The sequence below is a fragment of the Bos indicus genome, chromosome 19 (assembly GCF_029378745.1).
Source record: "Bos indicus isolate NIAB-ARS_2022 breed Sahiwal x Tharparkar chromosome 19, NIAB-ARS_B.indTharparkar_mat_pri_1.0, whole genome shotgun sequence".
In the NCBI taxonomy this organism is placed as follows: domain Eukaryota; kingdom Metazoa; phylum Chordata; class Mammalia; order Artiodactyla; family Bovidae; genus Bos; species Bos indicus.
Genome location: NC_091778.1, coordinates 51,111,012 through 51,138,569, shown reverse-complemented (window position 1 = coordinate 51,138,569; position 27,558 = coordinate 51,111,012). Strand labels below are relative to the sequence as shown.

At 50.4% G+C, this 27,558-nt stretch overlaps 1 protein-coding gene across 2 annotated transcripts in view; it reads left to right on the top strand.

The window, feature by feature from the left end:
- The window catches only part of TBCD (tubulin folding cofactor D), a 148,543-nt gene that overhangs the window by 63,588 nt on the left and 57,397 nt on the right, over nt 1–27,558 (top strand). For both annotated transcript variants that reach the window (XM_070773833.1, XM_070773832.1), the window contains exon 14: nt 20,108–20,264. In XM_070773833.1, coding sequence (XP_070629934.1) covers nt 20,108–20,264 — 157 coding nt within the window. The remainder of the gene's footprint in view (nt 1–20,107; nt 20,265–27,558) is intronic.

Below are 27,558 nucleotides of genomic sequence, written 5' to 3'. Positions count from 1 at the left end.
GTCGCATAATTCACATAAGTGAGTGCTCAGACTCCCAGCACTGGTTCTGCGGCGGACGTTTTCTCTGCCCTGCCGCTCAGGGTCTGCCACACCCCCTCCTCTTTTCTACATGTTGGTCTGTCTCAAGCATTTGTTGCATTTCAAAGACAGACGTGTTCAGCAGGCATGTTGTTAACTATTAATACTTCTTTTGAAGGTAGAAGTCACATGTGATGAGGGCACAGGTCCCAGGAGTACCCTTCCGTGAGTCCTGGGCATGCCTCCTGTTGGGAGGTCGAGCACTATGGTCACTACTCGGAAGCAGCTGCTGGCTGGATTCTCTTGCATTATAGATTAGTTTTACCTGTGGTAAAATTTTGTGTAAATGGTGATTCCTGATTCTTCACATGCCATTGTTTCTTTCCTGTAGGCTCTTTTCTCTGTTCTCACCTTCCTCAGCTTTCTCTTCTGGCCCTTCTACCCTGCTATTGAGATGTTTGGTCTCCATGAGTTCATGCGTGTTCTCTGGGTGTTCCTTTCTTAGTATCGTATTCTTAGGTAGTAGTTGCAATAGGCTTCTCTTATTTCTCTGAGAGTTTTAATGATGGCTTTTGACAGGTGGTGCTGTTCCTTCTGCAGTCTCCGTGTCTTCCACAAAGGTTTCTTTTTTCGTTGTGATCCCTCCTTCACCTGCTTATCTTCGCCAGAGTTTACTCTCTCGGTGGGGCAGGGGGTGGTTAGGCACTTATTGAGTGTTTATTCGATGTAAGGCCCTGTGCTGAGGTAACATTCTATCTCTATTAATCCATTTAATCACTGCAGTAACTCTTTGAAATGGGAACTTCAGGAGCCTGATTTGCAGAGTCAAGCAGCACAGAGAGGGTAAGTAACTTGGCCAAGGTCACCCAGCTTCAAGGACAACAGAGCAGAGTCCTCTCGGCAGTGAAAAGGTTGCGCTGGGGGAGGGATGCCATGTCTGTGAGTTGAATCAGGGACTTGCACTCTGGGGCTGCTTCTGAGTCTTGGCTCCATTCTTTCATCCTCCTGTGACTTAGAGTAGTTATCTGACCTGGGCCTCAGCTTTCCTATGTGTAGAAGTTATCCTGGAGGCCTCTACTGGATCTTTTGGAACCTGGTGGGTTAATTACAGTACCCCACCAAATTGCCTTTGTACAGTGGGAATGGTATGTGTCACAGAACAAAACATCTTTGATGAAGGAAGCAGATCACTTATACTTTCGACGTTACCAGATAGTTTTACTTTCAGTTGTTAGCGCTCCTTTGGGATATGGCATCCGGAGGAAAGGAAAAGGAAATGGAAACGCTACAGAAAACCCTAAGCATAATTTCAGTCTCTCGAATTTTGGTTGTCGTTAAGGACAGTAAGCCCTAACCAGCTGCCGAGATGACAGTCGTTAAGTTCTTTGAGATTAACATGCTCTTTTTTACTGACTGGCTGTGCAGGCTTCCGTCGCTGGCACGTGCAGCTTTCTTTAGTTGTGGCAGGTGGGGTGTGGTGTTGTTGCGGAGCACAGGCTCTAGGCACACGGGCTTCAGCAGTTGCAGCTTGTGGGCCTCGGAGCGCAGGCCCAAGGTCTTTCCTGGTAGCTTATGTTCATGCACATGTGCTCACTAGGCCTTTGTTCATTGGTTGGAGAAAGAGTCCAGGGGATCAGGACAGACACATTCCCAGACTCCTGGGGGAGGCCCAGGACCAAGGCTCCTGGTGCTGCCCTGCCCCCGTGCTGACCACCTCCCCCAACCCCCAGTTTCAAGCCTTTGGCCTGTGTGATCCACCTCGCTTGAGCTGAGTGCAGTGTGTACAGGGGCTGGACTTGCGCCCTCCGGGTCTTCAGGGTCCTCCCTGTCAACATGTGAGAGCTGGGCCTGCGAGACCAAGTGTAGGGAGCATGGGGCACATGCCGGCCGAGGTGGGGGCTTTGTCAGGTGAGGTACTTGGTGTCTCATTAAAAAAAAAAAAATCCTGAGGGTATCAACTGATCTCTTGCTTATCAAATAGTTGGAAAATGGAAATGAAAGTGGAGTTTATTTGGCTGTCCAGTGAGGCAGGCCAGGGGATGTGGGAGTGTCCGGGGAAAGTTTTCTTGTTGGCCCTTTACCTTCCTTTGATGAGTAAGTGGACGGCTTCATTTGTAACTTGAGGTCTGAGATGTGTAATGCATTACTTGAATTTTAATTTGCTTATGATCCCAGTAGGGCTGGTGTCGGAACGTCTGTGGACTGGAGCTGCTCTGCTTTGGAAGAGAGCGTACCGGCCACTTCCCAGCCTGGCCACCCTGTGTCTTGTGCTCCCGGACGGTGGCTGTAGGGCTTCCGGTTTCGGTGTCTGTGGCCTGTGGGCAGCTTTTGTGCCGGCAGCTCCTGAGACTCCTCCCTTATGACGCCTTCCCCCAGGGAGGTGTGGAGCCCAGCCAAGCTGAGCTGGACCCAAGGCTCCTCCTCACCTGGCCAGCCCGCGTTGGGGCCCGGGCTGGGAGGAGGGGTTCTGCTTTGGGCAGGGTCTCTGAGCCCAGCGAGCCCAGCGTGATCTGGGCTGTGGATTCTGTGTCTCAAGTGAAACTTGAAACCATGAGCTCCGGCTTGTTTTGTCTTTGGCTGGGAGACTGATTCAGGTTTGTGAACTTGGGCCAAGATTCGAGGGTTCCCACAGCTTTCCTCTCCTCTTCCCCTCTGCCTGCCCAACAGTGTCTGCCGATGTTTCAGGGTCCTCGCTGGTCTCTCATCAGGCTCGTTATGGTTTTCTGGGGGCAAGTGACGTGGTGCTTACCTCCTTTTATTGAATTTGTACGTGTGTATGTGTTTGTTTATTCATTAAACAAATTTTTTTTCGGCTGTGCCACGTGGCTTGTGGGATTTTAGTTCCCCAAGCAGAGACCGAACACATGCCCCCTGCAGTGGAAGCACAGAGTCCTAACCACTGACCCGCCAGGAAATTCCCTGAATTTGTGTTTTAAAAAGGCTTTTTACCTGATGTCTCTGGATATGTTCACAACCACATGTAGAAGCTGCTCATTTAAAGTAAACAAGGCCACGGAAAAGAATTAGCACCCCGATTTGTTTTTGCCTCGTGCTACAATATAACGTCAGTGAAAACATAGCAATAAAGGAGCTGTGTACAGACTAGAGACAGTGGGGAACAGGCCCCTGTAGTCGCTCCCTTGTTCTGGTCGAGCCGGGCTGCCAGCCCTCGTGTGTGTGGTGTTGCATTGCTCCGCTGGCCTGGCTAACTTCCTGTGCTTGGCCTCCAAGGCCACTGTAGAGCTCTGCCCGTGGCATGAATCTTTTCTCCTTTTGTTTCCAGACGTTGTTTCAGTTCTTTTTAAAATCTCCCTCGGGTCCTTCACTGTGGTTTTCATTCCTCTTCTTATATGTTTAGTACTCTAGGCCTCCATTTCCAATGTTATCTTTTTTTTTTAAGATTTATGTATGTATTTTTGGCTGCGCCATGCCTGTGTTGCTGCACGAAGGTTTTCTCTGGTTGCTTCTCGAGTAGTGGGGGCTACTCTTCGTTGTGACGATGGGCTCTAAGATAGCACTGGCTCAGTAGTTGGGGCGCACGGGCTTAGTTGCCCTGTGGCATGTGGAATCTTCCCACAGGGATTGTCTGCTGCATTGGCACGAAGATTCTTAACCAACTAGACCACCAGGGGAAGCCCCGCCAGTGTTATCTTTTAGGTTCTGTTTTTATCTGGAGCGCTCGGGTTTCTGTCCGTTGTGGCATCTGAAGACTCTCCCTCCCATGTGTGCTTTTCTTGTGTGATTTTACCATGACTGCTTTTCACTCCACCTGTTTCGAGGCAGCTGGTTATGATGTTTGCCCAGAACCTGGGGGACAGCTGGAGCCGGCTCCCTGTGTGTCCCTCAGCACGGCTCGTCCCCTCAAGGTGGTTCATGTGGCCCGGGCGGGGCTTTGACTCCTCGTGGAACCTCCCCTCTTCCAGGTTCCTGGAGGGCGCGAGGCACTGGTGGCAGCTGTGCTTGTCCTTGTTTCCACCAGGAGTTCGGGCTGGGTGGCCTGGAGCTGTGCAGGGTCTCAGCAGGCCCAAGGCCGCGTGTCCCAAGTCGGCCTGGGTGTCAAACCCCAGCCCTTGGCTGTAGAGCAAGTGGTGCTCCCAGGCATGCTTGCTAGAAATAACCAAAACAGCAATTTGAGAATCTTTATTGAGTACCTCCTGGGCACCAGACATTGTTCTGTGAGTCTTCTTGGTCACCCTGGGGACCGAAGCTTTCAGGTGAGAAGAGGAGGGCTGGTTCAGAACCAAGGGAACGATTGCCCCCTCTTCCTCCAGCCCTGTGTTGGAAGGTTCCTGTCCGCAGGCCACCACCACACTGCCACAGTGCCTGAGCTGGGTCCCTCTGCCGAGATCCCCTCCCCTTCTGGTTCTGCGGGAAGGGTATACATGAGGCGGAAGTCAGGCGGTGGCCGTGCACTCCTGGGCCACATCCTGTGGCAATACTTTCATGCATGGTGTGTGTGGACGCTGGTGTGCTGACACTGTGATGCAGCTGCTCCCCTCGCCCTGTCCTGTCACGGCTCCTCCCCCTCCTCCAGGACTCCTCCCCTCATCCAGACCCAGAGGCAGTTCCGTGGTGAGGTGTGCCAGCTCTTCAGCAACGTGACTGCATCCTCCATGTTGGTGGCTGGGAGGCCAGGGGGTGGATGTGAGCATTGCAGCACATGCCCAGAGGTCCCCCTTGTCCTTCTGTCCCCTCGCCATGCCCAAATCCCGCCAACACCAGTAGCAGAGACAGAGGGAACAGATGTGGGTAGTCCGGCCACTTGGCGTCATCCGTGACTGACACAAGTTGCTATTATACTTGAGGACATGAAAAACAGACATCGTAGGGCTCCAGGGATAAATGGACGAATCTGGTGTCATCCTGAGAACTCAGAACACCTCTCTCCATTGCTGACAGTTCATTTATGAAAGAGAATAGTGGGATGAACTGGAATAGCAGGGAGCCTTGTGTAAGACTTAGGCAGCAGGAGACAGGCCTGATTCTGTGGGTTCATGTAGGGCTGTGCCGCTGTGGCTGAGCGGATGCTTGCTTAGACACAGGAGCATTTACAAATGCTGCACATTTACTAGTAAGGCTGTAAAACAAGTCTCAAGAAATTTCAAAGAACCACTGGTGTACAGTCTACATTCTTTGACCAATGAAACAATGAAATTGAAAGTTGGATACAGAAAGATAAAGGCATGACATGAGTATTTAGTTTGAAAATATATAGATTTCTAAATAACACAGGAGTTAAAGAAGAAATCCCAAAAGAAATTTTGCAATAAAATTGTAAAGATAGAAATGAACAGTAACACAATTGTATATCAGAACTCTCCAGATGCAGCTAGCAGCGTACTTACAGGGCAGTCTAAAACTTTAAGGAGGAATTGTGAAACCATGGCCCGCGGGCCCAAGCTGGCCTTGGCCTGTTTTTGTATGGCCTTGGAGCCAAGAGTGGTTATTCCTTTTTTTTCCAACAGTGTTTTCTTTCTTTCTTTCTTTCTTTTTTTTTTTTTTAAAGAAAAGGGAAGCAGTCAGTGGTCTGCAGAACCTCACTGTTTGGGCCCTGGCCCTTTGTAGAAACTGCTGCTGACCCCTACCTTGCTGCTGCTGCTAAGTCGCTTCAGTCGTGTCCGACTCTCTGCGACCCCATAGATGGCAGCCCACCAGGCTCCTCTGTCCCTGGGATTCTCCAGGCAAGAATACTGGAGTGGGTTGCCATTTCCTTCTCCAGTGCATGAAAGTGAAAAGTGAAAGTGAAGTCGCTCAGTCATGCCCGACTCTTAGCGACCCCATGGACTGCAGCCTACCAGGCTCCTCCATCCATGGGATTTTCCAGGCAAGAGTACTGGAGTGGGGTGGCATTGCCTTCTCCAGACCCCTGCCTTATCCCCTTTCTAATGTTGTGAGGAGGAGAAGAAAGGCTCAAACTGCCAAGGAAAGAGCGAGGGTAGTAGCAGGGGAGACAGTGAAGGGGAACACAGGAAATGAGTGAGGGAGAAGACACAGGTTTGCAAGAATCATTGGCCAAAAATGCCTCCCAAAGAGAGAGACTTCCGGCTCATCAACAGAGCAGGAGGGGAAGCGTATAAACCATAGTAGACACCCGGATGGGGGCTATAAGACAGGTCTTGCAGAGAATAAAAGCCACATGTTCAGACTGTCTTTTGCTGGTAACTTTGATAGTTCAGACAAAAATAGACATTCTTAGAAAAATATAAGTTATCAAAACTGACCCCAATAGAAGTAGAAAGGTAACTTACCTGTGCTTGAAGTATCCTTATTGATTACTTGAGATAGTATCTGCTTATCTATGAGATTTTAAAAATAGGTTCATTGGGATATAATTTAATTCTGTACAGTTCACCCATTTAAAGTTTACAAATCAGTGGCTTTTAGTTTATTCACAGAGTTATGCACCACAGTCAGTTCTAGAACATTTCATTACCCCCAAAAGGAACCCCATCCTCCTCAGCGATGCACAACCACTAATCTCCCTCTTATTGCTGTGGATTTTCCTAATCTGGTTGTTTCTGATAAATAGAATAATACAATATGTGGTCCTTTGTGACAGGCTTCTCTCACTTGGCATGATTCAAGGTTCATCCACGTTGTAGCGTGTGTATTTCGTTTCATTTTTTTGCTGAGGATTACTGCCTAGTATGGTGTATTAGTTTGCTCAGGCTGCTATAACAAAGTACCCAAGCTGAGTGGCTTGAACAACAGTTCTGGAGGTTGGGTGTCCTGAGATCAGGGTGCTGGCAGGGCTGTTTCTCTCAAGGCCTTTCTCCTTGGCTTGCAGATGGCCACCTGCTTGCTGGGTCTTCACGTGGTTGCCCTTTGATCAGTGTCTGTGTCCTGGATGGACAATAGCCCTGCTGGATTCTGGCCCATCCATAGGGTCTCATTTTACCTCAATTACCTCTTTAAAGGCCCTGTCTCCAAATGCAGTCCCATTATGAGTTACCGGGGGGATACAATTCAGTTCCTAGCAGGACAGACCACATTTTGTCTATCCATGTGTCAACGGATGGAGATTTGGCTGCTCTTTTATGTTCCCGCCAGCAGGGCATGGGTTCCAGTTTCCCCATATCCTCACCAGCCCCTGTCATTTTACATTAAAAAAAAAAAAAAAAGTAACCAACCTAGTGGGTCTCTCATTATGGCTTTGATTTGCATTTCTCTGATGACTAATAACGTTGTCATCTATTCAAGTCCTTTGCCCAGTTTTAAATTGGGTTGTCTTTTTGTTTTTGAGCTATACAAGCTCTTTGTATTTTCTGGATTCTAGACTCTTCGATCAGGTAGACAATTTGCAAATATTTTCTCCAGTTCTGTGGTTGTCTATTTTCTTGATCTTATACTGTGTCATTTTTGATGTAGAAATTTCACCCCCCCCCCCTCCTTCTTTTTGGCTGTGCTGTGTGGCTTACAGGATGTTAGTTCCCCAGGGCTTAAACCTCCACCCTCATCAGTCCTAACCACACAGAGTCCCAACCACGGGACTGCCAGGGAATTCCCTCATCTTTGCTTTGATTTTCTCATTTGAGTTCTTTTTCTCTTTATGTGTGCAATTTTGGGGGATGGGAGTGTGTATATACATGTATATGTATGGTTTTTTAAAGAGTATTTTTTTTTCGTTTTAAGTTTGAAGGAAGTATTAAGCATGCCTGAGTGGTATGTATTTAGAATTTATACTTGACACAAGTATGGAGCCATGCAAATTACAAAACACCTTGTATCGTATTACTGTATGTTATTTTTAAGAGTTGAAATTCATAGCTTGGTTCAAAACCAAGATTGTGACATTTGTGATCATAAAGTGATTTAGTTGTGTGTCAGTTATATACGGTGTGCTCAGAAAGTCACGTCTGTCCACATAGTTTATTATTTTAGACACTTTGATAATATTTATACTATTTTAATGGAAAATCTTGTTCTGAATCTTTTAATGAGAAATTTCACTACCAGGAAAAACCCTTTGTCCACTAATTTATTTCTACCTCTCCTTAATTTTGTCACCTGCTTCTGCCAGCAGCAAGCCTGTTTGGTGTTTGAAGTCCAATGCAGGTTGGCTGATTCGATTGGGGAGCTAGTTGTTACCCAGGAAGACAGCTCGTGGGTTCATTTCACTTGAGTTTCAGGTTTGCTTATGGAAGTAGCCTGTTAGCAAGTGACGTGTCTGGAAGGGCACCATGGCCCCAGGATGAGGACACAGTGAGGTTGGTTTAATGTGCTTGGGGTGAGGTTACTGTGCCTTTCCGTGTTGCCCTGTGCTCGCTGCCCCTGTGGGCGAGGCTGCCCGGCACACAACAGTTGTTGCTCCCATAGGAGCCTCTTCGGGGCTGGACGGCTCCATGTGCTTCCCTGCCTGGCTCCCACTGTGAAAGCCACGGGGCTGCCGCTCTATTCTTCGTGCCAGTGTGGGCCTGTCCCTGGCCCCAGACTGGTCCCAGGCTTTGGGAAGGGAGCCCGCAGGAGTGCCCTGGGAAGCAGCCCAGTGGTCACACCAGGGGAAGATGCTCAGGCCTGATTTCTCACCCGGCAGGCCTGGTGCTGCTGCACGGTTCTCCGCTTGCTCTGTGCTTGGGTGCTGTGAGAGTCGAAGCGTAGCTCTGGGGTGGGTCCAGATCTTCAGGGGGTACGGTGGGCAGTAGAGTGCTAGGGGCCCAAGAAGTGAGGGCGGAGCTCTGCTTTGGCTGTGTCATGAGGAGGGGCCCGTGGTGGGGATACCCGCCGTTATCTGGGCAAAGGGAGGATGTGGCCAAGTTCTGCCCCTCCCTGGTGGGACAGCCCCTTGCTGGGTGGCACCACCATGCCTGAGGGTCTGCCTTCACCCTTGGAGGTCAACATGGGAGGTCACTGGGGCAGGCCAGGCGGTGTGGCTGTGTGAGACGCTTGGCCTGTGGTTGAAAGTCTGCCGTCCACACTCCCCTGTCCCAGCTCTCCAAGCCGGTGACCCAGGTGGTTAGATGAGAGAAGAAAACTCTTCAGAGAACTCACCCTCAGCCAGGTGCAGGCGTGTCATCAATCAAACACGAGTGACCCATCGTCTGACATTTATCCTCCTTCCTTCTGGCCGTCTGACCCTGGGCCAGGCCTCCAGTTCAGTGACCCTCAGCTCGGTGAAGGCGGATCTCTGGCAGCATGGTCCTCCAATCCTGCCAGTCCTGAAATTTGTGCCCTGGACACTCTTGGGGCCAGTGGCAGTCTGGGCACTGTGGCCAGGAATCCAGGGCTGTGAGTCAGTGGCAGAACTGGTCCCTGACTTCCTGGTGAAGCCTTTAATTCTCCTGAACGCTTGTTTTTGCTGCTTTCAAGTTGTTGTGCTTGGGCCACTCTGCCAGCAGCCGTGGGCGTCTCCTGCGCCAGTGGCAGCGCCGCGCCCCCCTCCTCTGCCCTGCCCTCTCTCGTGCGTGGCCTTTGGCAAAGGGACTGGGTGGGCAGGCACTGGGCCCCTGTGCTGTGTCCTAGGCGGGGGCAGAGAGATGGAAAGAGCCTGTGTTGTCTTTCCCCAAGGAGGGTTATTCAGAGATCACGAGAGTTTAATTTGACAAGAGCCATAACTTAGGTGACCTGAAAAGAAAGTTCTGTAGACTGAGGCCGGGCAGGCCCTTTGGGGAGCCAGCACCCCCTGTGACAACTGAGAACCAGGAGATGCTCTGGCTCTGCTGCTACTGCCAAAGCAGGGGAACACTTTTGTCTGCCAAGGATGGGACCTCCCCCTGGGGGTTCACATCTCGCCTTAGTTCTGGGGTGTTGGGAGAGTGTGTTGCTTGTCCCCAAGTCCTGGCCCCAGGCATGCACAGTGGGCACCTGGACCAGGTGTGGGCGGCACCGGTGAAATGGTTTTGTGCCTGTGTTTTCCCGGTGACAGCGTCCCCTGGGTACCGTTTGGCGTCCTCTAGTTCGAATTTAATAAACCGCAGCCGGGCGAGGAGAGAGCCCCTGTTCAGTGGCCTTGCTCCAGGCACTGTGGTGCTACTTGTCATCGCTGCTGACAGAGTGACAGCTGTTCACGCACAGCCCTGACTCAGCGGGAAGTGTGTGCTGGCCGCAGGCTCTCTGCAGGGCGAGTGGCCCGTGTTGGGGCCAGCGGGGAGGAGGTGTGAGGGCTGCCTGCGCCCTCCTCCTGTCATGCGCTTCCCCCTCGCAGATCGGGGATGGGGGGCTGCCGGGGACTTAGAGGAGGTGTAGGGTGTTTTGATCTTAGAGAAACTGTCTGAAATTTTGGGTTTTCAGTGGTGAAAAAAGGGACTCAATCTGTCAGTAGAAGGCTATTTTCTCTCTGAGGGTTAATTTCTAAGCAAACAGTTGTATTTGAATTTTAGCATAGTGGAGTGATGTTTCAGTTTAGAAACTTTGTTTCCCAGCTAAGAGTTAAAGCAGTCAGTTCCCACAGTGGCCATGGAATCAGTCACCTGCGGAGGTTTCTAAACGTCCAGGTGGCCACCCCAGGCTGGAGACCCTCCTCAGCAGGCAGTTTTGCCATGTGCTGTGGGGCATGTGGGTTGTGACCAGCTGGGGAAGGCTCTTCTCCTTGGTGGTATGACTGGGATGTGGCGGCCGGTCACTTGGATGGAAAGTAGCTCCTTGCTTTCTCGTGCTCCTTCTTTGGGGAGGCTTGTTAATGTGTTTGGAGACGCAAGGATTGGACCTTAATCTCTTGCTGTGACTTTCCAATAGTCCAGGGGCCTGTGGTGAGAGAACCAAACTGCAGTTCTGCCTGTCCCTACACTTGTATTGTCCACAAAGCGTCCAGGCACTGGCCTTATTCACAGATCAGACTCATGGTCACAGTTACTTTAGGCTAGGCAACAGGTCGGGGGGTGGGAGTAGGAAAGAGGTTTTCCTCCAAAGCTTTAGACTGTCATTGATATACATAAAATTTGGAGAAGCTGAAAGATTGTCATGGTAAGTGTATTTCAAGAGGGGTAGAAAGGTGTCTGTTATCCTTCAGTTATAAAGAAGATTATGTTTGTGGGAAACATTAGGGAAATATTTCCAGGAGGAATGGCTTAAGCAGTTTAAACAATTTCAAAGGATGTGTGCTGTTGGAGAAGGAACGAGAGAAGCACTTAGGTTCCCTGTGTTTTGTGCCTGCTGTGTGCAGTGCACGCTCTACATAGTGTGGGCAGGGAGGCTGCTGGGAGGCTGGGCTCCACACGCTGGCACCCTCGATGCATGCCTGAACCGACTTGAGGGGAGGAGGGGTTACGTGGGGGACCTGCATTCACCCAGAGGTGTGGTCCTCAAGCCTTTGAAATGCTGATTCACCTTCAGGGGCAGTTCAGTGAACTGACATGTAACGTAGCCCCATCGGGTTTAAATGGAGAAATGTCTCTGCCATGTACACATCCCGGTTCTCGATGCTGGAAGCTCCCCGCGAGTTGTTTCTTAGATGCGTCGTAAATGAAGTAAATGCTACACGGTCTCCTTCCTCTTCTCGTGGGGTCTTCTTCACAGGCTCATTTCTTGGAGAAAGTGAGTAGAAAATGAGGAACCGTCCGCATACCTTATAACTTCATTTGCTCTCCCGGGCCTCTGTGAGAGGACCCGGCGTCTTGATTTCGTGGAGAGTGGTTTGTCCTCAGAATGTAAAACCCGCTGTGTCCTGTGCTGACTTCTTACTGGGACGTCGCCCTCACAGCTGTCGTCCAGCCGTCTTTGCCCACCTTCTGCGGCAGGCACACTTCCTGCCCTTCTTCAGTAATTCTTTGAGCCCCCACGTGTGGCACACAGCCCTGTGGGTGCCTCCTGACAGAGGTCCAGCTGTTGGCTCCTGCTCTGGCCTGCTCAGAAGCGGCTAACCCCAAGAGAGTGGCTTCAGGGAAGCCTTGTCACTTGGCCTTGTTGTTTATCATTTGTGTGGATGGTGGCAGCAAAAAGGGTGCACGTTGTCCTGTTTTTTGGGCCTGGTGGTAGGGACTTTGGGAACCGCACGATTTCCGTTTCCCCCTTGGAGGCCCTTCATCCCCCCGAAGGCCCTTCATCCCCCCGAAGGCTCAGTTGCTGTCTCTCGTACTCGCCTCGTGTTCAGTGTCGTCTTCATATCCTGTGGAAGTCGTGTTTCATTCGACAGGATCAGCAGCTCGTTTCCCCTGCGCCAGAGAGCTGGTACCGTGGAGATAATCTGTTTACTCAAAGCCGGCCCCACCACAGTCAGAAGGGCCAGCCAGCTCTGGGTTGTCTCATGGTGTGCAGACCGGTCATGCCACCCCCGGGGATGGCCACACGTTAGCCATCCAGGGGGCAAGGTGTGGTGGCGACGTGGGCACAGACCTGGGAGGTCAGCTGCCGGGCCGCACTGGTCAGCCCCTGTCCCCAGTCATGGCAAGTTAAAGATCTTAGCACCCCGGAGTTCATCCTGGGGCAGGGCCTCTGTGGCAGCACCCTGGGGAATCAGATTCTAGAACCAGCCACCACTATCCCCTCGGATGCTTACTGCACTGAAGAGAGGAGGTGCTTTTGTTTATATTCTATTGATACCTTAGTACATCAGTGTATTTTAATTGATTTTTTTTTTAAAAGACATGTAATTGTCTCTTAAAATAGGAAAGATATGCAATTAGGTTATTTTACAGTGTAGTCCAAAAAGTGACATTTAAAAAAACTAAATTTTTAAAGAAAAGCACTCTTGATTGAAATCTTTATTAAGTTTGAACACCTGGAATCATGTGAAGTCTGTTTTTGGAGTCGTGTTCCATTGTGGCAGGTCACGGAACGTGGCTGAACGCACGGAGCCCAGGGTTCCTCGCAGAGCTGCTTGGAAGCATCTGGTTTAGAACAGTTCGTTCCTGTACCAGGTGGATACCAGATGTTTAGTATAAACAGTCTAACCAGGAGTTCCGTGGAAAGCGCACCTGCTCGTCCAGCCTGGTGGAAACTTACCATGGTAGCCACAGGGGCATCTCCTATACTGGGCACTTGCTTTCTCAGTCAGCACCTTCCTTAACCCTCTGGGGAGCCCAGGGAGCTGGAGGGGAGGAAAGAGGTACCCAGTGTCACCTGGGTGGATGCTCTGGTAGCACAGGTGACGAGGAAGCCATGGCTCAGAGGTTCTCAGTTACTCGGCTTCATTGGTATTGTGCCATGGCCACCCCAGTGGTGAGGTAGGGGTACCACTCTGGGCTGGGGCTGCCGCTTGGGTAGGGGGACTGCTGTGGGCTGGAGGAGGACCCCTGTGTGTGTGGTGGGTTACCGCTGTGGGAGGACTTATCTTCCCTGTGGCCTTGGCTGATGTCAGATCTTTTTTTTGTTTTTGGTCGTTCTTATTTATTTTTATTGAAGTATAGTTGATTTACGATGTGGTGTTAATTTTTTAAAATATTCTTTCCATTACGGTTTATCATAGGATATCGACTGTATAGTTCTCTGTGCTGCACAGCAGGATCGTGTGTATCTGTTCTGTATGTAACAGCTCACACCTGCTAACCCCAGCCTCCCACCCCTTCTTCCCTCAGCCCCTCTCCCTCGGCAACCACAAGTCTGTTTCTCTGCGTCTGTGGGACCGTTTCAGTTTTGTCGGTAGGTTCATTTGTGTTGTATTTTAGATTATGTCGTATTTAGATTTAGATACAAGTGACACCGTGGTAATCTTCTCTGTATCGTCCCAGGTTTAGTATATGTGCTGCTGAAGCAAGCACTCAGATCGTTGTAAGTGTTTACTCTTCTTTGATTTGTCCTCTTCTCTGATCTGTGTTCCACACAGGAATGGTTCCTGTGAATAAATGGAGCATATGTGTTTGATGTTGAGAAGGACCCCGCTGTGATCCTGTCTGAAGTGTCAGACTCCTGGGACCCACGCTAGCTGGGTGGGCCCCAAGGAGCAGTCATCCTGGTCCCAGGGTCCTTCACCTGCTCTTGGCCTAGTGGCTAACTGGTGTCCTCTGAATAGTGGAAAGGGTGAAACCACGTTTTAAAGTGTGGTATTGCCTTTGTTAATAATTATGAAGATCGTGAGTGATCATTATGGACACTGGGGACAGTGACATGAAGCAGCAGCTAAGGAAACCTGGAGTCTCGCTGCCTGGAGGTCGCACTGTTGAGGTTGTAGCAGGTGGGGGCCATGAGCACCTGGGGCTCTCAGCATGATGCTTGGGCTGGCTTTGCAGTCCAGGGGCTGGGCCGTCTCTCCGTACCTCGGTTCCCCTACCTCCAGGGTCAATCGGACAAAGGCCTGGCCCATAGTGAGTGCTGATTGTCACCAATATCACACGTGAGCCATTGATGGCATGCACCCTGCTCGAGGGTTCTGAGTGTCCTCCTGTCATTAAATATTCTTTGGGTAGCAGCATGAGTTGCATTGAGTGGCTCTGTTGTATTTAAACAACACCCCCCGTCCCGTCATGGCAGGGTTTATTTCTGCCCTTAGGAACCATGGTGGCAGCAGTGCAGCTTCTGTGACAAGTTGGGGACATACCCCAGGAGGCCCAGGCACACAGGGTCAGGGCCATCTGCCTGCACTGCCCTCATCACCTTGTTACCCATGCCTCCTGAGTCCATGGTGAGTGGCTTGAACACAGCAGTTCCCGCACTCTCCCCTCTGGACAGGTGTCCTGTGGATGGGTCACAGGCACATGGCCTACTGCATCAACACACAGGTCTGGAGGTTTTGTTGAAAGTCAGGTTCCGCTCGAGTGATCTTCAGAAACGGCTCTCTTGTCCCTTACCTTTTACATTCCTGTTTTTTCCCCAAGTTTCCCCGTCTGCTGTTTCTCCCCTTTTTAGGTTGGAATATTCCCATGATACATGTATGTGAGTTTTTTACATGTAATCGCCATCACATCTTTATCCATCATACCACACTTACCTTGTTTGTTATTCGCTTTAAAACTTTCTTGAGTGTATTGATCCACTGAGGTTTGAGATGCTTTATGTAGGAATATTCGCTAATCTCTTCCTCTGGGCGGGAGCTGCCCTGCACACCGAGGAGATAGGGTGCCGTCAGATGGAAGAGTAGGTACTTCTCGTTTGCCCTAGTCTTGCTTTGCGATTGTGTTACGCATTTCACAAGGTCCTGCCCCAAGACTATGGGCTCCTGCCCTAAAATAGTAACTTCCTGCTATCTTGCCATTGTGTGTTTCTCTTTTGAGGAGAGCCTTTATCTGTGGCTAAACATGCATCCCAGGAAATCCTGGACTGCATGCTTCACACCGGGACCTCTCGTGTTTTTACGGCACCTGGTAAAGGGAATGTCCATTTCTGGCCTCTGGACAGCTGAGCCTTGCCTCCCAGCCGCAGCACCATGGGCAGTGGTGGTGGGGGGGCGGTCTTGTTCACAGGGAGGACAAGTGGGAGGGCCCTTGGACCAGCATGGCCACATGACTTTCCTGTGGAAAGGGAGGCAGAGGGCTTCATGGGTGCTCCCCCGTGGCAGGGTGCGTGTGCTGGGAGCACGTGGGGGAGGGGGAAAGCAGGTGGTGTGCGGGCCAGGTGCCCACCCCAGCAACACAGGGTGCCCCAGGATCCCGCTCTGTTGTACCTGTGGAGACGAGCCCTGGCTGAGGACTCCCAGGGTCTGTGGGGCGGGCATCCCTCACGCTCCAGGGAACGCCGGTGCCCAAGTCTGCACTTGCCCCCGAGTGCAGAGTGGTTGGTGCTGTGGCTCGCAGTGCTGCCCACAGGTCAGCCTTTGGGATAGTTTTTTCAGATGTCCTGTGGGAACTAAAAACTAAATGTCTGTGGAACCAGATTTTCTGTCCGTCATTTCCTTTCCCCCAGCAAATTCAGCATGTTTTTTCCCGAGCAAGTTGGACTGCATTCTTTAGGAAGGTATGGTGGCTGTTTGTACTGATGACTGAAATAGAAGTTCAGTGGTGCTGGCCACACCTGCTCCCGGGAAACTGGTGCTTTCCTGGGCTCAGACTGGGCAGGCAGGCTCCTGGCTGCATAGGCGGTTCTATCATGTGCCGAGGCTCAGGGGCATCTCAGGAGACTCAGCCAAATGCGTCTGGGAGATGTCGTTCTAGTACTACTTGGGAGATGTGGCGCAGTGCATCCTGGTAGATACTGAACTGCATCTCGGGACGTGGCTCAGTGACTCTGGGAGACTTGGGCCCACGCGGTGATATTCCTCACGTGCTGAGTTTGATTTTGAAGTAGTATGTTGTTCAGTTGCTCAGTTGTGTCCGACTCTTTGCGATACCATGGACTGCTTTAATTAGGATAATTCATTACTTATCAAAACTCATAACTTCTGAGCTGGCTGTATGGTGATTTTTTTTATTTTTTAAGGATGCTGCAGAGAACGTCTGAGCTCCTCCCGATCCCTGGAGTGCATCTGTAAAGGCCTGCAGTGGGGACTGGGTGTTCTGAGGGTTAACTCGTTTCTCTCACCTAGAGGCTGCTTTGTCCTTAGGCAGTTGGCGTTAGACAAATGACATGCTGTCTAGAGAGAAGGGTATTTAAATTACATTGCTGGACTCTGGGTTGCCAAAAGGAAGCCCTCTGGGGAACCTTATATATTTGACATGTATTTGCAGTGTGTAATTGGAACCGTGAGAAAGGTTTTTTGTTCAGTGTGATTGAAGAGTTTCCTTATTTTAAACCTGTTGAATCTGGAAAGAGCTGTTAGTTTTTGAATTTTTTCCTCTGATAATGGCTTCTTATAAAAGTTTAGGGCAAAGACTGTGTCTCCTTCATATACCACCCCAAGGCTCAGTAATTGCTCCGTACCCTGCGTGGACTGGGGCTGATCTGTCTCTTGTCTTCCCGTCCCCGGATATCTGAACTGGAAGCCCAGCTCATCCTGCACAGAAGAGCCTGGTGATGAAGGTCCCAGAGGTCAGGGGCAGCCACAGGCCCTGCCCAGCAGCAGCAGCAGCAATCCCGACCCCATCCTTCTACCCGCCTGGGGCATGAATTGAAGCCGAGAGCCTCATTTTCCAACTTTCTTGTTGAAGAAATCCGTCATCTCTCTCTCCTCCTGAGCGGTTTTGCATTAGGCAGATCAAATCCCTTTTCAGTGACTGTGAGGCGAGTGTCCCAGCATTGCTCTCAGTGGCCCTGTAGTCCCCTCTCAGACCCCAGTCCAGCAGCGAGGCCTGCGTTTATTGCTGGCAGCACTTCTTCCAGCCCATCCGAAAAGAAACCGATCCTGAATATTCATTGGAAGGACTGGTGATGAAGCTCCAATACTTTGGCCACCTGATGTGAAGAGCTGACTCAGTGAAAAAGACCCTGATGCAGGGAAAGATTGAAGGCAGGAGGAGGTGGAGACGACAGAGGATGAGGTGGTTGGATGGCATCACTGAACTTGATGGACATGAGTTTGAGTAAGCTCCGGGAGTTGGTGTTGGACAGGGAAGCCTGGCGTGCTGCAGTCCATGGGGTCGCAAAGAGTCGGACATGACTGAGCAACTGAACTGAACTGAGCGCTTCTTCACCTGTACTTGGGCCTCAGCCACTGGTGTTTGTGGCAGGAGTAATAGAGGGGTCACCGGAGCTTTCGAGAGAAAGAATTTGAACCTGCCCATGCTGAGAACTGGGGTGGGACCCGCCAGGGGAGCTGCAGCAGCCTGGTCGCATGGGTGGGCAGGGCTGGCAGTGAGGCCCTGAGGCCCATGCGGGCTCAGGTCTCTGCTTCTCTGACCTAGCTGGGCGGACGCAGAGCAGTCAGAGCCTTTGTGTCTTGAGGGCCAGTGGCTACCCGAGCACATCACATGGGCACATGTGGGTGCCAGGGACCAAAGTTGGGGTTTGTGGGGGCCACCTTGCTACACAGAACTCAGAGCCCATGCTTTGTACTGTTTTTTTCCTCTCTCAAGTAGGGCTGAGCCTGAGTGCAGCATATGGCTCCCACTGCCCTCTCACAGCTGGCCTCCTTCCATTCCTTGAGGCAGAGAAGTGGGCCAGATAGCCCTGTGTTCGGACCTCTGAGCGTGTCGATTTTCCCATCAACAAATGCCGGTCAGCCATGTGAGGTCTCTTACTGTGCTGAGGCAGACCTCTGTTAGTGGGCACAGGTCACAGTGGGTGTCCTTTTCTTTGTGACTGGTTGACCTTAGGACCCATCTCACTCTGACCCCGGCGTCCGGCGCCCCCACCCGCTCAGGGGCCTGGGGGCCTGCTGGTCAAGGGTGAGGCTGTGTCCTTGTGGAGGTGGGCTTCTCCCAGGGGTCCCTGAGCCTGTCTCAGGGTAGTGGTTGGATGTGACGTCCACCTGAAGCGCATGTGGACGGTACTGACCGCTGTCACTCATAGCTGTCTGTTTGGAAATTGATTTTGTCCAGTGGACCGATAAATTGGGACTCAGCAGTTAGCATCCAGATTCCCCTCAGGCTAAGAGTTGCTGAACGGTCTTCCCCAGAAGTGTCTGGGCAGCTGGGTAGAGTGGTGATTTTAGAGAATGTGGCGAGGCACTGACGCTGAGCTTATACGGGGCGCCCGTCAGGTGCCACAGCCTGTTAGTTCTGACACGCGTTGGGCCATGACTAGGCTGCCCTCTTAACACAGAGAGTATGAACAACATTAGAAAACTAGGAGTAGTTCCAGGTAAAGTAGAACTTCCCCAGGTAAGACAAATGAAGGCCAATTTTAAGCATTACAGCTTAAGTTCAAGTTGAGATAATTTTTAAAATGGCTAATTAGATTTAACTATTTTATCTGAAATAGCTGTGGTAGTGTCCTCTGGTTTGGTTTGGCATTTATACATGCTTTGTATTTTATATTTTATTTTATTGAAGTATGATTGACTTACAATATCATGTTAGTTTCAGATGTATAGCACAGTGGTTTAGTTTTTCATACACACATATGTTTTTCAGGTTTTTTCCCCCCTAAAGGATATGATAAAATACTGAGTATAGTTCCATGCTGGCTGGCTATTTTATTTTTATTTTAAAAGCTTTTCTGGCTGCTCTGGGACTCTGTTGTGGTGCTTGGCCTCTCTCAAGTTGCCGTGAGCGAGGGCTGCTCTCTGGCTGTGGTGCGTGGGCTTCTCCTGTTGCAGGGCACGGGCTCTGGGCACGCGGCCTCGGGAGCTGCAGCAGGAGGGCCGCGTCGCGCAGGCTCAGGAGTCGGGGCACTTGAGCTCACTCACTCGAGCTCACTTCTTTTACTTTTAAACCCCCTTTGCTGTTGTTTAGTCACGGAGTCCAACTCCTTGTGACCCCGTGGATGGCAGCACGCCAGCATAAAACTCTGTGCGTGAGTGTTATATAGTTTATTTTCTTTTAAAGTAATTTACGTGTCTTTAATAGACAAACCCTTCCCATATACATGAAATACATGAATATGATAATAGGCAAATACCGTACAGCTTCAGCTCCCTTTAACAGTACAGTGTTCTTCCCAGGGGTCTTAAACTCACTTGTTTCTTTGTATAAAAAACCACGTATGCAGTATTAGAAACTCAGTGAGACATTTTAAAATGGAACCAGAAAGAATATCTGTATGTATTTCCAATTATTTTAAATATCACAGATGATTTACATAGTTCAATATATCTGGGTTATTCCTGAAGTTAGCACAGAGTGACCCTGGGCTTGCTTTCCTTTGTCATCCTGGCTCTCAGCCCTGAAGCTCAGCGAGGTCACAGATACCCTCTGAGCAGGGTTAGCACACCTGTGTAACGGGGTCCACGCTCACTCCCCAGCTGGAGACGGCTTTTGGCCAGAATTAGAAACCCATGTGTTGTTTGTGGTCGCCTTGACAACGAGACTCTGGGGGACGTGGCCTCGGGGTCAGGTGTCCTTTGCTCCCTGGACAGTGTCCTGGGTGACGTTGCCCACCCTCCTCTCACTGCCCTGATGTGCCAGCGCCTTCCCTCACTCCTGGCGGCCCCTGTGTCCCTTTGCGTCTTCTAGGACCTGGTAGCGTCCCTTGGGTGTGGCCGACGGGCGTGTCTGTGCCATCCTCTAGGAGTTTGGGGGCAACTTTTCAGAAACATTCTCACCTGAGTCGAGGTGGTGGACTCTTGAGTGACTTCCTGAGCAGGTCGTGAGTTTCTAAGTGACTTGGGGTGGGACCGTGGTGTGTGTTGCTCACACCAGGCTCTGCGGGGCCAAGGTGCAGGCGGGGTGGTGGTACAGCGGGCACAGTGTCTGTGGAGCCAGGAGCACTGCTTCAGGGCCGCTTCACAGTCTCTCTCCCCTGTGTGCAGTTGTCCCCGTGATCCTGAGGGCGCTGACGTACGAGGAGAAGCGGGGCGCCTGCAGCGTGGGCTCCAACGTCCGGGACGCCGCCTGCTACGTGTGCTGGGCCTTCGCACGTGCCTACGAGCCTCAGGAGTTGAAGCCTTTCGTCGCGGCAATCTCAAGGTAAATCCTGTTAAGTGATCCTCCAGTCACTTTGGACTAGTGACAGCATTGGCTTGCCTGCTTCACTGTCTGCTCCTGTGCAGTGAAAACCAGCACAGCCTCATGAGGTCAGAAAAATACCTTTTCCATGGCTTCCTGGGCAGAGCATTGAGGGCAGCGGGCTGTGCCAGCCACATGGGCGTGGGCCCCACTTTTAGGATCCTACGTCTGTGCCCGGGAAAATTCGAAAGAGATGTGTCCCTAGTATAGTGATGTTAATTTTCTCCCTGTCTCCTGTCAGACTGAAGTGAGTCCCTCTGACATGAAAAGGGAATTCAGCCGTCCACTTCTGGTTGTTGGTTCTGTGTCACGCTGGAGGAGGAGCTGAGAACTGGGTTGGTCATGGTTGTAACACCAACCTGACCACTTTTACTCAGAGATGGATTTTAACATGATCTCCAGTCCTGGAAGCTGCCTCCCACCAAGGAGGTGCCCTGACAAGAGTGGGAGACCCTCAGGCCTCAAAATGTATCCACAGGGCAACTCTGTCTCCTCCTCTGGCCAGTGCAATGGGCTTCCCTATGGTCTGAGCACCAGCAGCGCCTGGGGAAAAGCCGCAGGGGACGGGGGCCGCTCGAGGGTCAGGAGAGGGTTCTCAGGCTCGCTTACTGCTCAGGTCGCGTGGCCAGGCTGTATCTCTCAATCTTAACCCTCATGTGAAGGGAAGGCCTGCAGAGCAGCCTGGGGATTCTGATCCTTGCTCAGGGAGATACACTGCTTCCTAGGAAGTCGTAAAAGTGTCTGACTTCTCCTGGCCATGTCACCCCGGGAGGGGCAGGAGGGCAGTAGGCTCCTGGAGAGGCCGTGGTGGGTGTCTGCGGCCTGAGGCCTGGCTCCGGAGACCAGGCTGCCCATGTCTTTGTCCCCTGCTCCTGCCCTCGTGTGTGTTCCCCACTGTCTTGTTGGTCTACGAAGGTGAGATCGTTTGCTGTTAATACAGCTTCGGGGAGGGCTCTGCCTGCTGCTTTCTTGCTCTGCTCCTCAGCTTTTTGGAAGCTGCTTCTGTAACTAGAATGAAAGCGCAGGGTGTATTTTGCTCACTGTTTCCATCAGCAGTCACAGCACGATGAGCCTCTAGATGGGAGCTGTCTAATTCACAGTCGTGGCGTCCCACTCAGCTGAGGTCTTGTGCCCAGGGCCCAGGCAGGTCCAGCTCTGCACCTGTCACACTGCCTCTGCCAGAAGCTGGCATGCCCCGACTTCGGGGGACCTGGCTTCAAAGGGTCATTCCATTTCAGAGTGAAATCATCTCGGCAGGCTTCTTTTTTCAGTTTAACCTTTGTGGCTGAAAGCACTGAAGGTTGCAGGAACCTGGGCCCCTCCTTTCTCTGGGGACTGTCTTTGGCTCAGCCCAGCCAAAGAGAGAATCAGGACTGAGGGCTGAAGCGTCAGCAGAGGCACTGGGCACAGAGGTGAGTGGCCACCACTCATAACGTCCTCTGCTTGGGGCAGAAGCTTCTCGCCACCCCATAGGTGAGAGCATCAGAGTCACAAGACCTCATTGCCAACTTGGAGAGACATAGTGTGAAGAGTCCTGAGCCCTGTGGGCACAGATGAGCCAGAGAGCAGGGTTCTGTGCAGGCCCTTGACTTGGGAACGGAGACTCTTTCAGCCGCAAGCAGACACCGTTGCAGTGTTCATCTCAGCAGAGGTTTTAATGCAGAGTACCAGCCATTGAGGGTGTGCAGGAGTGCTGGTGAATGTTAAGCCTGGCCCTTGTGTAACATGTGACACTCGAAGCATGGTTTCCCATTGTGGGCGATCCTTCACAGACTCCCATCCAGTTCTCCAGGAGGCTGAAGGGGCACCGCACATCTTACTCCAGGGTGACCCCTGTTACTCAGAAAAGGAAAGACCCTGTCTGGTGAAGGGGTCACATCCTGGAGCTTGTGCCTGTCTGGGGAGGGTGTTGAAGAGACCAGTGACCCCACTGGATAGAGGCCTCTGCGGCCAACCTTCAGGGCAAGGGTGCTGCAAGTCTGCTTATAGCTGAGGGCCTGGGCAGGCCCTACCAGGGGACCCCCAAGGGCTCTGAAATGTGGGGGGATGGAGTGGAGGTGGGTGGTCAGGATGCCAGGCTTTCTGAGGTGGGATTTTTTTAAAAATGGTGCTTGGGTTGAAGGACAGATCACAGTTGCAGGGACTGGTGGCCACGTCCATCCACAGAAACTCGTCCATCCACAGAAACTCGTGTGGTTCACTCAGGACCTTTGATCTCGGGGAAGGCTGAATTTCCCTGACGTCTCGGGCACGCCCAAGAGATCGCTGATGAGTTTACACTCACCGAAAGTGCAAGCTGGCAGGGGAGCCCAGAGACTCCTGCTTCACAGCGCTCCTAATTTCTCCTAATTGACCCTGGAATTGGTGCCTTGTGGAGTTTCTGCTCAGAGAGGGCCTCTCTTGTCCCCTTCCCCTGCACCCATCCCAGGACTGGATTGGCATGTGCCCATTGGAGCTGTGCCTGGCAGCTTTCTCAGTCCAGTTTGGCAGGTTCCTAGGGAGCCTGTGCTCCAGCCCTTCCCGGTCCATCTCCATGGCAGGCCTGGGGGGTGGAGCGGGCGGGCTGGAGGTGAGTCACAGTGCCACGTGAGCCTTCAGGACGCTGCTGGTGCTCGCCTCCCTGCCTTAGAAGTATCGGTTGGGGTGTGTCCTTCGAGATCTGCCTCTCTTGGTTTGTAATAAGTGACCACATTTTAATTGTCAGCTTTTAAGCCCATTCATCCTGGCACATGATAAAATCTTGAGATCTTCAACTATACTTTCACAAACTCTTCAGTTTGAATCCTGCAAAAGTAGACAGTTGAGATCAAACTATAATTCTATAAACGAACTAGACACATCTGATGGAGAGAGTCAGGCGGCGGTAGTAACGAGGCAGGGCTGGGCGCAGCCCACACAGAGGGAGAGGTCAGTGTGGCCGGCCCCCAGCTCAGACGGCCGGGCAGGGAAGAACCTTCCTAGAGGAACGTGAGGAACTGTCGTTTCACTTCACCCGTGGATATATGCTCACCATCTCTGTTTTATAAATACCCCAAAGGAAGTTTCTAGGTCAGTACACAACATAGTTTGAATTAGTGTTGGTCGGTTTTGAAAACCCGTATTTCCTAAGTGTTATACGCAGATTAAGAGATGGAGTAATTATTTTGTGGATAAGTAAATCGGGCTTCCTGAGAAGCTAAGCGTAATTTAGGGACAGAGAAACACAGAGTTAAAATGGTAGAGGATGGTCGTGTATTATTCTGAAATAGCCTTCTCACCAGTAATCAAAAGCTAGTTTGCAAGAAGAAAAGGAGAAAAAAAAAGAGCCCTGTTGCCAGCATATGCGTTGGTTGTCACCTTCTAGCGATTTCCTCACCTGAAACTCTTTTGTAAGCCGAGCTCCTGTTGACATCAACCCTGCAGGGCCCCTCCCGTGCTAGGGGCAGTGCCCAGCTCAGCCTCGCAGAGCAAGCTGGGCGAGCAGGGCAGCGTGGGCAGCGCCTGGGGATTGGCTCCCAGATCTCTTCCTCGAGGGCAAGATTGTCCTGAAAAATCAGGAAATGGCAAGCATTGCTCAAAGCTACGTCTTGTTCCCACTCAGCGTTTCTTGATGGCAGACTTCCAGGGGGAAGATAACCTTTTTTGTTTCTTGAGAAAAATTAAGTGGCAGTTACTGACCAGAGTGTTCCCGCCTGTCCACCTGTCAGGCCTCCCCTCGGCCTCCATGTAGCTCTGCTGTGATTGAAGTACTTTGCAGATGTCTTGTGTTTCACCGTCATGTCAGCTGGCTCCTGAACTTTGATTCTTCTGATTTAGGGAAAAATTTAGCCACAGGCGGGTCTTGCAGTTTATTTCCCAAATAGTGTGACTTGTAGCTTTTAAGCATGGATGGGTAAGAAATCATCCATCTTGATATTTTGAAAAGCATATTTTGAAATGACATTTTGATATTTTGAAATGACAGGGTTACTGTTACTCAAGGTAAAAAGGATGTTTTGTTTTTTATTGCCACAAAAATACTACACCAACTAACAAAAATTGAGTTTGGGGTAAGATCTGCTCTTTGCTGTACCTGCTAAAAGCCAGGTGCCTGGAACTTGGAGCAGGTCTGGGCATGCAGCTCCCCTGACTCGGACAAGAAAGAAAATCCCTCTCTGTTTGACATAGACCATCCTTCTGTGTTGGGAAATCCTGGTGAAGTATCACCTGAACTCTCCCAGCGAAAGCAAACAGGTGAAGATACCGAGAGCGTTCCAGGCCCAGTGGCTGCCATGTGCTTAGAATGGTCCTTGGCTGGCTGCAGCCTGGCCCCTGCACCCCTCTCGGAAATGGGAAAAGAGAGCGCAGAGTCATGCTCTGCCCCGTTCTGCTGAGGAAGACTTCACAGCCCACGGGACGTGGGGGCCCTGGGGGCCCTGGGGGAATCTCTCGTGATTATATGTAACCCGTGTTGTCACACGTACTGTTATTTGAAACATGCTGGTATTTCCAGATAAGCCAGTTTTGTTCTGAAAGTGTGAAATCAGAACAATTTTCAAAATTTAGTCCACACCAGAACAGTGTTAAAAACCTGTTGCATTCACAGAGGTTTACACAGTGGACTTGTTGAATTAACTTGAGTCTGTACTTAAAAGTTGTGCTTTTTAAGTGGTTTTGTTATATTTGTCCTACTGTATTCTGTGAAGGCTGGTAGAATGTGAATAAAGCAGTAAATATTTTAAGCCATTTACTCACGAATGCAGAAGCAACCTGATGGAGGTTTGTGGGCCCGTCTGTAGTGCCCCAGGGTCAAGTTCTCGGCTATAGCCAATGCCGGCCCTTTGGTTACCAGTCTTTGGACAAGCCTCACCCTGCCTGTCTGAGTTGGTGGCCTGGCCCCAGGCCCTCATGAGCTGTGGGGGTCTGTTCCTGTGACCACAAGGCCAGGGTATGCTCACCGTGAAGGAACAGGGGCCTTGCACCCAGAGGTAGACCGCTGCTTGCCATTCAGGGGGCTTTCTGCTGGGGTTCCCATGACATACAGTCTCTCCAGGAATGACTGCTGTGTGGCTAGTGACCACAGGAACTGAGCCAATTGGGCTGGGCCGTACCATGGGGGGAGGGGGTGTGCCCACAGACCCACCTGAGGGCGAACACAGAGAGGTGTCTGCAGATGAGTGTAAACGCAGTGTCCTGCAGTGAGTGCCTGAGCTCGACCGGGACAGCCCCTGCTGCGCCCCTCGTAACCACCAGGTAACCATGGGGAGCAGGTGCAAAGAGAGTGAAGTAGATGGAGCCCCTTGCCCGTGGCTGGAAGGAGGTAATCCACACATGATGAAGCTGGGAAGGGCCCTTCGACACAGGAGTTCAGTACTGTTTTGGCTTGATTACAATGTAAACATACAGTCTTAAAGCCCAACTATCTCCGTTTGGCACCACAGGGCAGGCCCCCCAGGCTGACCTGCATGGCGCAGCAGGTGGCACAGGGTGGAACTTGGTCTTGGCTCAGTGGTCTTGGCTGCACCAAGGTTGAAATTGGGCTCAGCCTGTCCTGGGCAGAGCCAGCATGTCCACAGCTTGGAGGGGGGGTGGTCTGGGGGTCGGAGGGGTTTGGTGTATAACTTAGCAGTGACCTTGCAGGGGTTATGGTGGACTGTAGATTGGCAGGTGATTCTAAGTTTCTTCTTTTTTTCCATTTTCTCTTTATTAATAAGTGTTCAATAATTAAAAAATTGTAATTTAGGACAAATAGATTGACAGGAAATTTCAAGAATTCAGTGTGTAATGTGAACTTCTGGTAGTGTTGGCTGGACCCAGAGTCAGTGAAAACATGTCCACATATTTCTTATGTCAGACATTAAAGGAAAGCGGGAATTCTTGGTTAGTATATTTTCCTAAAATACATATGATCTTATGGAGGTGGCGCTAGTAGTAAAGAACCTGGCTGTCAATGCAGGAGATGCCGGAGACACGAGTTTGATCCCTGGGTTGGGAAGATCCCCTGGAGGAGGAAATGGCAACCCACTCCGGTTTCTTTACCTGGAAAATCCCATGGACAGAGGAGCCTGGCAGGCTACAGTCCATGGGGTCACAAAGAGTCAGACACAACTGAAATGACTTAGCTTTAGCACTTACTCATATGTAAATATAACACTTAAAATTCCATTGATGATAGTATATTTTAGAGTAAAATATCAAATATGTTGTCACTAAGAACAGTCACGTGTATATGTTAATCTCAAACTCCTAAATTATCCCTCGCCACCTTTCCCCTTTGGTAACTGTAAGTTTGTTTTATATGTCCGTGGGTCTATTTCTGTTTTGTATAAACGTTTATTAGTACCATTTTTTTTAAAAAAACTTACTTATTTTTTAATTGAAGGATAATTGCTTTACAGAATTTTGTTGTCTTCTGTCAAACCTCAACATGAATCAGCCATAGGTATACATATATTCCCTCCCTTTTGAATCTCCTTCCCATTTCCCTCCCCATCCCACCCCTCTAGGTTGATACAGAGCCCCAGTTTGAGTTTCCTGAGACATACAGAGAATTCTCGTTGGCTCTCTGTTTTACAAATGGTAGTGTGAGTTTCCACGTTACTCTTGCCGTACATCTCAGCCTTAGTACCATTTTTTTCCCTCTGTGTAAGTGATATCATATGATACTTGCCTTTGCCTTACTTAGTTGGTAATCTCTAGATCCATCCATGTTGCTGCAATTGGCATTATGCGTACTGCTGTATAGAAACCCGTCTCAGCAGGACCTCCTGTGTGGCACAGGGAGTTATACTCAGTGTGTTATAATAACCTATAAGAGGAAGGGGTGTGAAGAAGGAATAGATGCACACCTGTGTGTGACTGAATCACTTCGCTGTTCACCCGAAACTAACACAGCGTTGTAAGTCAGCTGTATTTCACAAAAGAAAAAACCAGGAGGTTTATAATTGCTGGTTATTGAAAGATCACGGAATTACATGTCTTGGTCAGTTTAATGATTTCTGAAATTTTGTTAACAAAAGCATTTAGATGTTGAAATGGAATCAATTAATCTTTAAATGGTCCCGCTAAAGTTGATGAATTTCCTTTAGTGTTAAGACTGGTATTTTTTTTTTTTTAATCTCGTCTTGGGTATAGTTTATAATATAGTAAAGAGTTGAGAGAGGAAAAGGAAACCACTCTCTGTTGCCTTTATTAAAGGAAAAGGTTCTTCTCTTTAATAAGAGTTTTGCTGAAATTCATTTCAGCTTCAACTAGTGAAAGGACCCCAAATACTAATAATACTGGATCTTTAAAAATC